Genomic DNA, 16,521 nt, shown 5'->3' with positions numbered 1-16,521 from the left:
GGTTTTGTTATAACTCATTCTGAAGGTACTCTGTTATAGAACTTGCTTCTGTACTAAAATATATTATTATTGCCTGTTTGAACCGCTTTTCAGATTCTATTACCTTTAAATTAAAGCAAACATTGCTTTAAAGGAGAAAATTCTATCAATTTTGTCCATATGAAGAAAGGCTGTTTTCAAAACAGATTGTTTAATGTGAAGGGACTTAATATAAAACCTATTAGAAATGAGGTACAAGTCCTTAAAAATGTTAGGGACTTTTTGTTGTTTAAAATTAAAGTTCCACCCAGGCTTAGCTGAGCTTAGAGCCCAAGTGAATATTTATATATGAATTTATAAATCTTAGAAATAGAGTTTCATGGAAACGTTAACAGGCCCTGAGGTATAGCTGAACTTGTTTTCAGGTAATGCTATAATTTCCAGTATGTGTATGCTTAAAGACTACAACACAAAAGACTTTTTCTAATGCTGTAATTTTGTAGTTTTATTAGACTGAGTTATAGTATGGGAGAATATTCAGAAATTGCAGCTTAAATGAGAAAACATGAACGGTGTTACTTATATAAAATACTACTGCAATAGTTCTTTTATTAATTTTTAATGTTCAGCACCCTCTGTGACCTCCTTTATTCTCTTGCTGTCAACATGGCAGGCTGGAAAAATTGAAATGGGCTGACAGAAAACATAGTGCACGTTACAGCCCAACTCTGGAGTCTCTTGACTCTCTTTCTGCTGCACATGCTAACGCAGTCCACGTTATTCTGCATTACAATAATATTTAAGGCTCTGTTTGATAGCTCCTGATAAAAGAGAGTTGTGTCTGGACCCTGAACAGGAGCTTCTCGTCAGCTCTCCTCTTTCTGACACTATGGGAATGGGAATGGCATTCAATTAAAAACAGAATATAATTTTTAAAAATCATGGCTCATAGACATACTTCATGCTTTCAAAACATAATACCTCAGCATGGATAGTGCTTTATTTGTGTCCATCTAGCCTCTTCGAAAAGGATATTTTGGTCTGATTCAGCAATGCTTTTCTCGAACAGTGGGACACTGCTATATTATGTATATTTACCACTGTCTCTATCACCAAGGAGACTAATCCCCATACCAGTACAGTCAAGAACCTTACAGCATTGTCTTTGCAAGACCAAGTTCATGTTGTCACAGCAACAGAGTGCACAGGGCAAATTTACTGAGCGACACACTGGGGTTAAAACTTCTGTTTCTGTTTTAAACGCAAGTGTTTGAGGATGAGAAAAGATATGCAAAGGTGTGAGGTCTGCAAATGTCTTCTTACCTAAAGCGACAAATGCAGTTTCAATAATTTTTGGGGGACAGTTATGAAAGCAAATTTTTTGAAGATAGGAGATTTCAAAATTCTAGGAAAAGTGGGGAAAAATTCAGACTATGAAAAAGATATAATCAGGTGCTTATGTTTTCTTTCTCTTAGCTGGTCCCAGTGTTAGCCTTTACTAATAAGTGACAAGACAATTGTGACAATGAGAAGTTCTGAGGAAAGCATAGAATACAAGAGAATAGAATTCACACACGACCCTATCTTGATATTCTCTTATCTTCTGCTATCAGTCACTTGAGCCTTCACACTCGATCTGTAACATCTGTCATAACTATTAGGAATTTTGACCAGCAATGAGTAATAAGAATTTGGGATCGTAAAAGACATGCTACACTTGCTTGCAACATGACCTCTGATTTTTCGGCAACCTTCAAGGAAGCAAAATGCAAGCAGAGGGCAACACCTACCAGATACTCCTCCATATGTAGTCCGCTTCCCAATGCCCACTGCTGGCCAGGGTGTGCCGTCGCCTTTTAATCCCATTAGACCTGAGACAGTGTTGGTGGCTGTAACGCCATCTGCACCACCTATGAAAAACACTTCATCATTTACCTGCAGTTTTGAAAGGGACAATGGTCAAAACCCATTCAAACCCACACAACCCAGGAAAATGCACACTCTACTTTCTCTTAAGAACGTTTCCTCCCCTCAGATATCTTCACTAATTTCACTCCTACCATTATGCTTAAAATACTAGAAACACAAATTTTTAATTACCACCAATTCATTTTTCCATTTCTTATACAGATTTATAGATGCCAAATGTTTTGTGTTTGGTGTTATTTTCCAGGTAGTTCGCAATACCTTTGCAAATCAAGATGCAACTTCCATTGGATAGGGCGCAGCACATATGATTTATAAAATCATTCACTGCATGATTTATGTGTTCAATCGGTATTTATTGAACATGTGTTTAAGGCAGTGTACTAGGCCCTATCACATAGAAAGGGAACTTATAAGAAATTTGATATTGTGGAAGCTGGTATCTTTTTTTTTTTTTAAACTTCATTGAATGTTCAAACGCTATTGCTGGATTGTTACACTACATGGTCATTTATTTGGAGTGGTTTGCTGTGACCATGGTCTTGTTTCATAATTTTTTTGTGTGTGGAGCAGGTGTTTATCAAGAAAGATTATAAATGTTCTTGTTTTCCCTGGCCAAAGTCTGGAGTACAGTTACTAGCGTGAGTCCAGGTGTGAATCTACTGCATTTGTGAGATCAAGTGCTCAATTTAGTATTTTTCTTAAACTCTAGACAAAGATATACACATATATTTGTGGATGGTGATATACTTTAGTCTGGCTACATACTTCAGGCCCATACTTCCATAACTAGACAACTGATGCAAGTCTAGTTCTTACCTTCCTTTGCAGCTCTTGCGATGCTTACGATATCAGTGACATTTGGGGTCAACTTGGCAAAAAAAGGAATCTGAACAGCTTGCCTAACCCAGCGACAGATGTTCCGTACCAGCTCTGGATCCTGTTCAAATAGGTCAGTTAAATATAGAACATAATTAAAAAATTGTGATCAAAATGTGTACTGGAACAACAGCAAAGTGGATACGTGCAAGACAAATCCAACTTGACAATGAGCTACATGATATATTTCTCAATTCTGCCTCAGTATTACACCTAGACTCATTAGGGAACTAAGGTTAACACACTTCCAGTGAACTGCAAATTCATCACATAAAGGTTAAATTCCTCAAGGGAGCCTTTGGAAAATAAAATTACAAAGAACCAAATGGAAAAAAGTGTTTTCCACTACCAGTTAAATAATATCAGGAGTAAAACATCAACTTCTGGTGGTAATTTCAGTAAATATTACAGAATTTCCAGCGACCTCATTGGCCTAAACCTAATAAAAAATAGTTAAGCTGCTGATTCCCAGATGAATGACATTACATCTGAAGCTTATTGTTTTCATTATTAGAAGACTTAGTCTTGAAATATATTCAAAAGAAAATCTGTGACTTCCTAATCAATCTAATTATGATATATAGTATATGCTAATACAGAATAATTCAGCCTTGGATTATACATGAGCTGATAAGGAACTTAGTTTACTTTTGTAAATGTTACCAAGATCTGTGAAGCACTCTTCAACATTGATCTACTTGAAAGAATTGATCAATGACAAAAATGAAATAAAATATCAAATGCTCATTTTTAAAAGCACGGAATAGACATTTTCCTGTGCCTGTTTCCTGTGATTTTTCAGGCTTCTATTTTCTCATGGGACAAGTATCATTTAGAGGGCAATCACCTATCCTTTCCATTGAAAATAACTTAGCTGTGGCAATGTTCTTTGATTTCAACACACACAATAGTCCTTTTTTTATTACTTTTAGTGCAAAATTTATTCTGACAGGTACTGATAATGCACTTTGATAAATTACCTTAAAATATGCAATAGCAATTCATTATTGAGCTTGGTAATATTATCTTAGCAAGTTAAAATGTTTTTTGAATAAAAGAAAAACCCAGAAAAACACAGACATATATTTAAAGTATGAAACAGCAGGCAAGTATATCATTTGTAATTAGTATTTTTATATGTAAGAAAGTTGCTCTTTGCATTTTAACCTTTCAAATTCTTTTAAGATGAGATTTCTAATGTTATAACCTTTAGAAAGAACCTTTTTACTTACGTTAATGTGTCTTGATTTGTCATTTTGTATTACTCTAAAAGTTATGCGTTTATGTGCTAAGTAAGATACAGCAATGAGGTAATTTCTGTTGATTGTTACTGTCTCTATTCAGCAAAACTCATAATTTTAACAAAAAAATCTGTGATTTGGTTTGTTCTCTTTGAGAACAGTAATTTCTTCATTAAACATAAATATTAAAAAAGCACTATATGGAATGCTCTACAGGGCATACTGTGCATTATGAATAGTAAAATCTGGAGACTTAGCTGTACAAATTCTAACTCATGAAAATGGAGATCTGCCCCTGCCCATGCAATGTTCATGAAATATTTATAACCGCTGCATTGGCATTATGAAGGCAGTTGCATCTTTGTGACTTTCATTTTTAAGTTATGAATTTCCATGGGACTTAGCCTAGAAATGACAGTAACTCTAGATGATATGAATTGCATGTCCTTTGTGAAAGCTCTTTTTAAGATAGAATTTGACAATAATTTAAAGATCACTTGAATTTCATAATACATGGAAAGTAGCCTGATAAGAATTACTGAAACAAATACAAAATATTATTTGGTTCCAATAGCGTAAACACTAATAATCTGATACAGACTTCTAAGTGGCTTTCGATACTATTGACCACCATGTCTTTATAATTTACTTTCAGCATCTGTCATACTTCTTTTTCTGTTCGTTCTTACTAGTTGAATATTTTAAGTGAATACGTGGAATGTCTTTTACACATTGTTTAACAATTTGGAATTTTTTCAAAGTTTTTCAGTGTTTTTTTTTTTTTTAAACATATGGTCCGCTGGTACCATTATTTACTTAAATCATCTGTTTTGAGATACCATTATTTGACCCTCCTATACTTCTATGAGCAAGGTTCATGGCGTTAAGATACTTCTTGTGTTCTTTTTTTTTTTTTTTTTTAAATTTTTTTTAATGTTTTTTATTTATTTTTGGGACAGACAGAGACAGAGCATGAATGGGGGAGGGGCAGAGAGAGAGGGAGACACAGAATCGGAAACAGGCTCCAGGCTCCGAGCCATCAGCCCAGAGCCTGACGCGGGGCTCGAACTCACGGACCGCGAGATCGTGACCTGGCTGAAATCGGACGCTTAACCGACTGCGCCACCCAGGCGCCCCGATACTTCTTGTGTTCTTACTCAGCCAAGCCAGCTGCTAAGTAATTCTCATACCCAACTAAAACACAATTTGATTACCTGGAAATTTTAAAAACAACTTCTGCCTTATATTATTGTAAAAAGTAATGACTGTCAGTAAATTGAAGTTTTGGCTTGACAGGTGTAACAGGGAATGTTCTAATAAAACTACAAGTGTGGTGAGGCTAATAATATGATAAAATGAACCTGCACACTTTGGGGAATTAAAGGACACATTGTAACTATTCACACTTTCCTGGTTTCCTCACAATTTGATATTAAATATTTGAGATCTAAAAGCATAAATTAATAGTGTTTCTGCATCTTGACCTTCTCATTTTCTAGTGACAACATCAGATGGTGTCATCAATTAAAGGCAGTTCTAAAAATCTTAATTTAGGGGCGCCTGGGTGGCTCAGTCGGTTAAGCATCCGACTTCGGCTCAGGTCACGATCTTGCAGTTTGTGAGTTCAAGCCCTGCGTCGGGCTCTGTGCTGACAGCTCAGAGTCTGGAGCCTACTTCAGATTCTGTGTCTGTCCATCTCTTGGCCCCTCCCCTGGCTAAGCTCTGTGTCTCTCTATCAATAATAAATAAATGTTTAAAAAAATTAAAAAAATAAATAAAAATCTCAAATGCATAAATTTTAGACAATTTCTCATGCCGTCCCCCCAGATCTTCAGGATAGGAAATACACAAAGGCATTATTATTTCAGACAATTTGGGACATTAACATTATCCACACCAACACAAGGAAAGAAAATCAAACAATTCTGCACTTTTCTATTTCTAGGCACAAAACATTGCAGACAAAAGATAGTTGGGTCAATGAAAGAAGAATGAATAAAAACTCAGTACATTTTCCAATGATTTCTTTATATAGCCATCAAAATATAGACTATGTCTAGGTTGAAGAAAAGCCTGAGTACATTTTCTGATAGATAATACCTAAAAGTGTGAGATCCAAGACTTCCTTGCAAATCTGGGATAATTCTGAAGAAAAATAATGGATAATGATACAAAAGAAGAACAGCTTAACTTTTAAAACTGCCTGATCCATAAAAAGTCTACCTAGATCCTCAGGACTTCATTGGTTCTTCATAGTGATATGAATGATACCCATCCCTGACCACGATTTGCAATCTCTCCCACAGCAACTGTGTGTGTTTGCATGTATACTTCCTCAACCCCTATCAACACCTTTGTTATTCATGTGATCACAGAGAAAACTCTGAGGCAACAGAAGGAATTTTTCTGTGATGGAAGTGTGTGATAAGAGAAGAAATCACTGAAGCCCTTAGAGGAATGAGTGATGAGCCCAGGGAAGCACATGGTGTTCTTGAGGGGACTGCATGAGGTGAGAAGCTACCAGTCCAAACCTGTGAAGTGCTGAAGAGAGGAAGAAAGTATGGTAGAGACAATTTTGGCCTCTTTGACAACATGAATGGGGAGCAGCCCTGTGTCTGCCGGCAATTGATACAGTCTGGAATAGAGTCTTATGAAAACCAAACAACAACAACTGCAACTGGAAAATGTAGCGCTGAGTAGACTGTTTGCTGCGGTTGTTTCCGCTTACATCAAAAACTGTTTGTAAAGCTTAATGTTCTTTTTTTTTTAAATTTTTTAAAAGTTTACCTATTTATTTTGAGGGGGGAAGAGGGAGAGAGAGCACACGGGCACACATTTGTGCGAGGGGGAGGGGCAGGGAGAGAAGGAGACAGAGAATCTCAAGCAGACTCAGTACTGTCAGCAGAGAGCCCCAGGTGTGGCTCAATGTGGGGCTTCATCTCAATAACTGCAAGATCACGATCTGAGCCGAAATCAAGAGTTGGACGCTTAACCGACTGAGCCCCCCTGGCGAACCTAGAGCTTAATTTTCTATCTGGGCCATAAGATAGCAATTTCTAATTCTTGTGACTTTAAAGCTTAAAATTTTTTTAAAGCTTACTTTTCTATCTGGGCTGTAAGATAATACTTTTTAATCTAGTAACTAGCATGTCTCTAGTTAAATATAAAAGGAGTTCTATAAATGATATACCCTGCTGTGTTTGAGACCCCTAAGATGACCTCTCCATTGTAGGACAGGCATTTCCACCAATTTCCTAGGGCATCAAATCTCATTGGTTTCATGCCCTGTACAAAAGAACAAGCATTAGAGAATGAGATTGTGAGAATGTCTTGATAAGCTAAATTACAAGTGAAATTTTTGACTTTGAGAAACATTTCTCTCCAATTTACCTGGTAATTTTAACTCTGTACAATTCTTGTCAAAGTGGCTTTCTTAGAAGGTGGTGTTTCAATGAATTCACTGAAAAATTTTACCAGTTATAAATGCTTTCCACTAAGGAACTCCTAAGTCTTAATTCACATGAATGCTAGGAAGTAGCTAGCATTTTTATTATGTCCACTTCTCTGACAGAGAGAACTAGGGCCCAGAAGATCAATCTGAGTATCTATTTCACCTTCTTAATTTTCTTTCCCATTATCATGTCCTAAACCATCATCTTCTTTAACAAAATTGCTCCCTAAAGTGAAATTCAGCCATCAATTGTAAACCAGAACTATAAAAGGCTTCTACTTCATTTATACTTATAAGAGTAAATGTAGCTTCAGAGTAATAGGCAAACATGATGTATTTATCCTTCTATGTCAATAAAATAGAACAGAAAGAGTTAACTACTCCAGGTAGAATTATTACTAAATGCAAAGATTGTGCACGGGAATGGGATGTTTTAAATGAACGTATGGTTTAGTATGTCTTCTCTTTGAACTGGTTTTCCTGACTTAAGAATTCTAACAATGATACAATCGCCTTGAAAATCATTTGGTAATTTCCTAAAAAAAGCAAGCATGCACATACAATCCACCCACTAAATTCCACTCTTAATTATATATCCAAGAGACATGACAGCAGGTCCACACAAAGATTTGCACATGACTGTTCATAGCAACTCTTTCAAAAAAGCTCCAAATTGGTAACAACCCAATATTCATTAAAATGTGAATGGATACACAAATAGTTATATATCCACGTGTTAGAATATTATTCAGTAATAAAAAGAAATTAATCTACTGAATCCTGGAACAATTTATAGTTAATTAAAACAAATTATGTTCAGTTAGAGAAGTACCCAAGAGTTTAAATGCTGTATGCTTACATTTCTATGAAATCACAACACACACACACACACACACACACACACACACACACACAAAGTAAGCTAATAGAAATCAGAGCAATGGCTGCTGGGATTAGGGTTAGGGTGCAGGGGAGGGATTAAGTGGGAAGAGGCATAAGAAATTTTTGGAGGGTAATGGAAACTTTCTATAACTTGACTATAATGTTTACACAGGTGTAGACATCTGCCGAAACACATCAAACCCTACAACTAAATGTGTTCTTTTTATTATAGGTAAATTACACAGCCACAAATTTCTTGTAAAATTAAAAAACAAAAACCAGAAAACAACTCTAGGGGCGCCTGGGTGGCTCAATCGGTTAAGCTTCAAACTTGTGTTCCGGTCTTGATCTCGCGGTTCCTGATTTCAAGCCCCATGTTGGGTTCTGTGCTGACAGCTCAGAGCCTGAAGCTTGTTTCAGATTCTTTGTCTCCTTCTCTTTCTGCCCCTCCCCTTCTCTGTGTCTCTCAAAAATAACTAAACATTAAAAAAATTCTAAGGGCATTTAAATATAAATTAAATAAAAGGAACGCTGCTGGTATTCTAGGCAATGTGGGTTCTATTTTTTCAACAAATATTCATTGACCACAAGGCATTGAACTGGTTTGTGCTGGAGAATAAGATGAATGGAACATGGAAAGCAGAGTCTAGTAGGAAAAAAAAGGCAGACATATAAATGAAATACAAGCTGGATATAAGTATAAAAAAGGAGATATTAATGCTTTCTCATTTCAGATTATTTCAGAGCCTGTAGCACAGGGTTTGGCACATAATAGGCTCTCAACAAATACTGTTGAATCCATAGAGCTCACACTGCACGAATTAACACTGACTTTCTTATTGCTACTTACTGAGAAGAAAATGGAATATAAATTTATTGGGTCCAGGATAACCTAATAAACAAATGCATTATACCTCATGTTAGACAATGGTGATCCAAAATGTATAATATACTATCCCTATTCTTTTTTTTTAAATTTTTTTTAACGTTTATTTATTTTTGAGACAGAGAGAGACAAAGCATGAACGGGGGAGGGTCAGAGAGAGGGAGATACAGAATCTGAAACAGGCTCCAGGCTCTGAGCTGTCAGCACAGAGCCCGACGCGGGGCTCGAACTCACGGACCGCGAGATCATGACCTGAGCCGAAGTCGGCTGCTTAACCGACTGAGCCACCCAGGAGCCCCTACTATCCCTATTCTTAAAAACAAAACAAAAAATACTTCATAACCTAGGGGGGGAAATACATAAAACAAACAAATAATGTGAATATAAAATGTGAGTATATATACAGGCACTGTATGTGTGTATAAAACATTTCATATGTAACATACATTCTTTCTTCTCCATTTGTGCCTTAAGCTGAAGATGACATAGAGCTGCTTGTGTGTTCTCTCCTCCCCAGACACATAAAGCCTTCTCCATTCTGTTTCTCACTTCAGGCCTCTCTTTCTTGTTATCTTTTTATGCAGAATGTTTCACCTCTTGTCCCTTGGATAGACACCCCAGGGCAGCCCTCCATGACCAATCCTCCCATCCTACCTCAGTACAGGACAGATGAGTAAATGACTCCCTTTTAAATACTTTCATAACATTCTTTACTCCTTCATTTATCACAATATTTAACCATCATCCATTTATGTTTTTTTTCTTTCTAATAGACTATTAGTCTTTTAAGGGGTGTATCCTACTCTTGTATCTGATCCCCTAACATAGAGTCTGAGACACTAAAGACGATAAACACTGTGTTGAATTAAAATATGAAGAATTAGGGGTGGCTCAGCCAGTTGAGCCTCCAACTCTTGATTTTGGCTCAGGTCATGATCTCATGATTCGTGACATGGAGCCCTGCGCTGACAGCACAGAGCCCTGCTTGGGTCCCATGAATCGTGAGATCGTGAACTGAGCGGCAATCAAGAGTCAGATGCTTAACCAACTGAGCCATCCAGGCGCCTCTCTTTTTTTAGTCCTTTAAATGCCATTTCCTATGACAGTGTTTATGCTGTTTCTCCTCCTTTCAGACAGCATTTCTTTCATGTCCCATTCCTTTAATGTTCCTAGTATAAGAGTTCCTATTACCACAAACTTAGTCTCAGAAGCTTGAATTTTTAACAAATGGACAAGAATTGCCATATACTGCTTAGATAATTCCCAATGGCCAAATATTCTTTGAGTCTTTGTTTTTATCCTCTGATGACCCGCTGATTCTCTGGCTACCTCTCCACCAGCTCACTTCTTTACTCCCAGTTGGCAGTGCTAATGGAGATCAGCTCTTAAAACTTCTAAAATTTCAAATCTTCCCCTCCACAATTTGCCCCCAGGGAGTCAGATTCAGATTTCCTAGGATTATCTTGGTTTTACTAGCTAATCTAAATTAGAAACCCACCACATTACGTCACCATGGTAATGAAGCTGGAAAAGATGTACTTGCCCAAAAAATGGGTCAATGAACATCTCCTGCCCACAGTTCCATGTGCTATTCTATCAGTGAGTGTCTTAGGGAGACTCTTCCTCACAATACTATTGTTATCTTATTGTGTAAATGCCTCATATCTCTATTCCAGGAATCCCATATGATACCAAAATGCCAAAAAAGGAGAATAAGGAGGGGGATGAGGACATTGGGAAGGGGAAGGGGAAGGGCAGGAAAAGGGGAAGAGGAAGAAGAAGAAGGGGAGAAGGAGGACAAAGAAGGGGAAGAAGAAGAGCTCAGATTAATTTAAGGGGTTAACTTTTTGAATTACTGAATAATCATATAACCTTTCACCAAAACTGATGTGTGGATATGCTCAGGTGACTTAACTAGGATCTGAAGTGTTCTTACCAAATACATGCAGAAGCAGGCATACACCACTTATATCCTCTTCAGGAAAAGACTCAAGCCCAGTCGCCAACAGTGTAGTGAGCTGACATCCTCTAACTGCTTACACCTTCAGGTTGGCTGCAGGTTTGAAGCTGAGGTCACGCTCCTCGTGAGGAGTCCCCAGCCAACAACAGCAAAGTCGTGGTACAAGGGCTCAGCCATTTCTATCCAAGGTAAGATTCTTCTAGTGCCAATCTTTGCACTTGAGCTCCCCATTGGGCTAGCAAAGATTTTTCTCATACTTCTGTTGGGGTGTGGCTGCTCTCCCTACCCAGTCCTACTTCCTCCCCTTTTCTTTCATAGGCACTGTTCCTCATTAGGCGTTTCATACTCCTAATTCCCTCTATGTCTCTGGTTCCTGGAGGCCTCAACTGATACACCAACTCCCTACTTGGATTTGGAAATCTCCCTGTGATAGGATTAGGCTATATTCTGAGGAAGTGGAAGAAGAAAACTAATTTGACCATATACCCCAGGGTATCTCATTGAGAGATACTCAAGAAAACTAAGCTAAACCCAAATAAATCTCTTAACTCCAATTTTCCTGGATGGTCTTTGAAAGAGTCAAGCCTAGTCCAGACAACAATGGCCAATACATGCTTCCAAGTAAAAAAGTACCCTATATGAAGAAGCATGGCTAATTTTTTTTTTTTCTAGAAAAAGACTGCTTTAAGGGACATGGTAGGGCATAATGATGGGTATCCTCGGTCTAGACAGTTCAGAATATTCTTAAAGATTAGTTTAAATACCTACTTTCCAAACCTGCTGAGTTACCACTGTGATGTGGAACATTGAGAATGACTGTGCAGAAGTCCATGGATAAAGGAGATTACACCATGCGTCTGAAAGCCAGGTCTACCCATCAAGGCAATATGGCCAGGTAAATCCGTGTATAGACTAATTCCTACCCTAGTTCCATGTCTCTTGTTGATAAAGCCAATTAATGACAACCCACTTAATAACAACATGAAGAGGTCATCTGGAAACTTCTTCCAGGTGTGTTGAGTCTCCAATACCCTATTCTAAAGTCTGCTTTTGTTTCCATAATCCATTCTGTTTGTCTGAATTATTGCATTTCTGCATTTTATCCCTTGCCCACTTCTTTCTGGATTAGACCTCTTTGAGTCTTGACAGCTGCCTGAATTGACCTGTGGTTGCCCTGTTTGCACCCATAATTGATCCAGGACTTGTTGATCACTTATGGGATTCACAATGATTTTCCTTTGCTTAGGCTGGGTATTTCCATTTCATTTTCTCTTGTATTAGCTTCTATCATCCTCTTTTTCTCCCAAATCTAGATTGACACAGGCTCCATATGTCTGTCTTCTCAGGCACACAAACGCTTTACAAGAACAATACGTTGGCCATAGTACACAGAAAATAAGATACTTTACAATCTTCTTTATTAAAGATTATTTACTAAAAACCTTAGAATATTTTTGAAAATAGATTTTTTTAGAATTATTTATACTGACCTCCCCCCCCCGCCAAAGACCTTGATCTTTCCTTATATATGAGTTGCTATTTTTCTGTGAATTCAAAGGCTAGTATTATCTATCATGCAAAAAGTGATTGTTCATAGTTTTTTAATAATGAGGTTATACAGTGTAACCTGGAAAATCTTAATATATGGAGAAATAGGCTATGCACATGCTTTGCTGATACCACCAGTAGGGGTTGAAAATTGTGGACCAGCTGAGCCAAACTGAAACTCAGCAGGCTTCCCAATCACTGCTCAGAACACACTAAAAAGACTTCAGTGGGTAATGAAGTGCAGGCAGTTGCCTGCACTACTGTGTATGGATTCATTTTAGATAAGGGCAAGTGAGTATTTAAGTGTATAATAAGGAGTTTTTATTCTTTGCAGACTTCAGGCAGCTTGTCATTTGTTTTCTTAATGCAAAGCATTAGTGTAAACAGTGTAACAATTGATATTTTATACATCTGTTGGTCTATTCACTTAGCCTATGTTTTCCAGTGCTACAGTTAGAAAACAACCACAAGCACAAAACTTCACTATCTTTATAATCCCACATTGGTGTGAATGATTAAGTGACACAGGGAGGAGACTAGTGTAAAACAGCCTTCTGCCCTGAAGCACCCACAATGCTGATACATTTAGGATGAAGAGAGTCTAGGGAAGTCATGCTTCTGTCCTGGGAACTTTATGAAATCTAAGCAAGAAGGAATTACTGCTGAGGCAATTTTAAATAATGTAGCGGAGAAAACCTCAATCCCTTGGCAATGAATGGTTTCAGCTAAGGGGAACTCATCCATAACAAGTTGGTACAGTTCCTTAAGGGATTTCTTCCTACGGCTGCTGCAAGAGCTAGAAAGAAATATCTAGGCCTTTGTTTGTTTTCCCAGCTCTGTGGACTAATTTCCCACTTTGAGCTGCAAAGGATTTGGAGATAACTAAAAGTGGGGTGACTTCATTGAAAAGTCTTTGTGTGAAAATAGGGGATGAGGAAGATATTAAACATGACCTCTAAAGTGTGATATTTACAAATTCTTGATATAAAATTCAGGGATGCTAGATTTTACCCCAAATTTTGAGCAATCAGAACCTAGCTTAATCATTACCAATTTATTTATTTATAAGAGTACATGGCTTATAAGAGTATATTATCATAAGATGTGTGTATGTTTGTGTGTGTGTGTGTCTGTGTGTGTGTTCTCTGTTTTAAAGTCTTTCTGGTGTTGAGAAAAGGAACCATGCCAAGGTTCCCACCATTGTCAGGGGGTTATAACTAGTGTACACGGAGATATAAGACAGTAAGTGAAATGTTTTTGGTAGAGGAAGAGCCAGTCTTCTAGGGTCTGGGATGCCTTCACTCTCTTGTAGCATACACAGTAGCTCTGGTGACTCACCAGAGAAGCCAGTGACAAAGAGCAGCTCTTACTTTCTTGTTCCTTTAAGAGTTGCCGTCTATTGCTTTAAGGATTAGAAACTCCTTAGTACCAATAAATCTGCTCTTATTTCTCAGCATTTTCCCATTTCTAATTCAATTTACTTTCTCATTTTTTACATGTTGCCTTTTTGGTCCTCCGATTCAATTTTTCTAACACCTACTATAAAATCTGTATGTTTCAAAATCAAGCACACAGAACAGAAGATGCAATACAAACAGAAAAATTCTTTTTTTTTTTTTGGCTGTCCTTCCTATGTCATACCCTTTCTATTTTGTGGTAAATTCCCACTGTATGAAGTACAGTAGGACACAGAAGCTGTCCCCACTACGTAATCCACTGAAGAGAGTTTTCCTCTCTTTACTCCCTGGCAACTAAAAATAAGGAAGTGATCTAGGCATGGCCAAATAAAGCTCCAGGCAAAATTGTAATCTCACAACCAGAAAAGGGGTTAAGGTTTATTTGTAGTGGCGTAGGGTATAGTGTCTCCTGACAGTATCCAACAATGGCAGTAGTGGGAGATACCAGCACTGGTAGAGGCTGCATTTAAGCTGGACAATTCTTGCTGCCCCTTCTCTGCACCCCTTTCATTTTTGCCCCCTTTCAAAGCCTATGTTCCTGCCTTCCCTGATTATGTAAGACATCTTGTAGCTGCTGATAAATCATCTTTTCACTTCTGACAGCCAGAATTGTTTCTGTTGCTTGTATTAAGAGTGCTTAATTAGGGGCATCTGGGTGGCTCAGTCCGTTAAGCATTTCACTCTTGATTTCAGCTCAGGTCATGATTAACCTCATGCTTCGTGGATTTGAGTTCCATGAAGGGCTCGCGCTGACAGTGCAGAACCTGCTTGGGATTCTTTCTCTCCCTCTCTCTTCTCCTCCGCTCATGTGCTCTCTCTCTCTCTCTCTCTCTCTCTCTGTCCCTCTCTCAAAATAAATAACCCCCCCCCAAAAAAAAAGATTGTTAAATTATGCAGTTAGCCACTATCCACTATATAGTGACTTTATTGCCTGAGTTATATCACCATACTTCCTGACAGCTGCTGACCTCTTTTTATTTAGTCTAGGTGGCCATTTTTTTTTTTTTTTTTTTTGCTCAGGATACAATATCTGGTCCGATGAATTGTGGTCAAGGTAGCCAGGACACATGCTTTTGTGGCAACTTGTATACAATATATTGCCACTGGCCATCTTCCTTTAGAAAGGTATGACAAGTCCTTAAATTCATGGACTTTCTAGTAAGAAAATGTCAGTTTTTCTTTAGTACCTAAGAATTAACCTGAAACTTTCCATGAAATGTGGGAATTACAAAAGAGTAAGGCTGCAACTTTGTCCTCAAAGAACTTACAATCAAGTTATAACCACTTAGGGCACTAAAATTTGTCCGATTCAATAGAATATATAAAAGACTTTGGGATTACAATATATCTCTATCCCTCTACAAATCATTTAGCATTTGAGTGTGTCACAATGAGAAAGCTCTCATATAATTCAAGACACTCTTGCAGAAAGAAGTGAGATATATCACCCAGATCCTGGAAAGCTTGATTTGAAATGTATTAAGAGTAGCTATGATTTCTTAAAAGATGGATATGTAAACAGAGAATGGTAATATAGCCCATAAGGAAAAATATCTTGAGGCACTGAAATTAAATTAAAATATGATCTCCCTTTCACTCTGAATACTTTCATGATTACCAATTTGACAAGGATCTTTCATTTATCCCAACTCAACTTTACGAAAGTGCCTGGAGCCTACACTGTTGATAAAACAGCTGATGAAGCTTGCATGGGGGAAAAATCTTCAAACTGCTTGATATACAAAATCATATTAGCACTAAAAACAGATGGGTGTTTACTTTTGCAATATTCAACAAATGTAAAAGTACCCAAAGGACTGCTAAATTTAGACAGTTTAAAATTTTGCCCTTTTTTCTTCACTTAAAAACCAGCATACCGCAGTGAACTTTACTGGGTTATGTAATTAACAACTAGATGCAGCAGCACCTAATTAGGTATTTGGATGGTTGGGCAAAAGCAAAGTCCAACATTACAAAGATGACTTTATTCATACCTTTTCAGTTGCTAATATTCCCAGATTTTACCATGCAATAGTTGACAGCACAAAGGTTACATAAATAATTCTATTCCTTATTACTTTATCCTTTTTCTGACAAGGGATTTGTGGGACTATCAAAAGCTACTGAATCTTAACCAATGTCTTTTATTGAACATTTGCAATCACCCTGCAACTAAACATGAAGAAGGCTTTATAAATAGTTTCTTCTCTCTCTCTCTCTCTTCTTTTCTTTCCTTTTTTCTTTTCTTTTCTTTTCTCTCTCTCTCTCTCTCTCTCTCTCTCTCTTTCTTTCTTTCTTTTTTTCTTTGAGAG

General features: G+C 37.4%; 1 protein-coding gene across 1 annotated transcript in view; it reads right to left on the bottom strand.

The window, feature by feature from the left end:
- The window catches only part of DPYD (dihydropyrimidine dehydrogenase), an 863,407-nt gene that overhangs the window by 228,715 nt on the left and 618,171 nt on the right, over positions 1-16,521 (bottom strand). Inside the window, exons 17-18 of the mRNA XM_058695679.1 lie at positions 2,725-2,845; positions 1,770-1,889 (exon numbers count right to left, since the gene is read on the bottom strand). Of these exons, the coding sequence (XP_058551662.1) occupies positions 1,770-1,889; positions 2,725-2,845 (241 nt within the window). The remainder of the gene's footprint in view (positions 1-1,769; positions 1,890-2,724; positions 2,846-16,521) is intronic.

Source organism: Neofelis nebulosa, chromosome 2, assembly GCF_028018385.1.
Source record: "Neofelis nebulosa isolate mNeoNeb1 chromosome 2, mNeoNeb1.pri, whole genome shotgun sequence".
In the NCBI taxonomy this organism is placed as follows: domain Eukaryota; kingdom Metazoa; phylum Chordata; class Mammalia; order Carnivora; family Felidae; genus Neofelis; species Neofelis nebulosa.
Note: the sequence above shows the minus strand (reverse complement) of the source record. Positions and strands in the feature narration are given on the sequence as shown.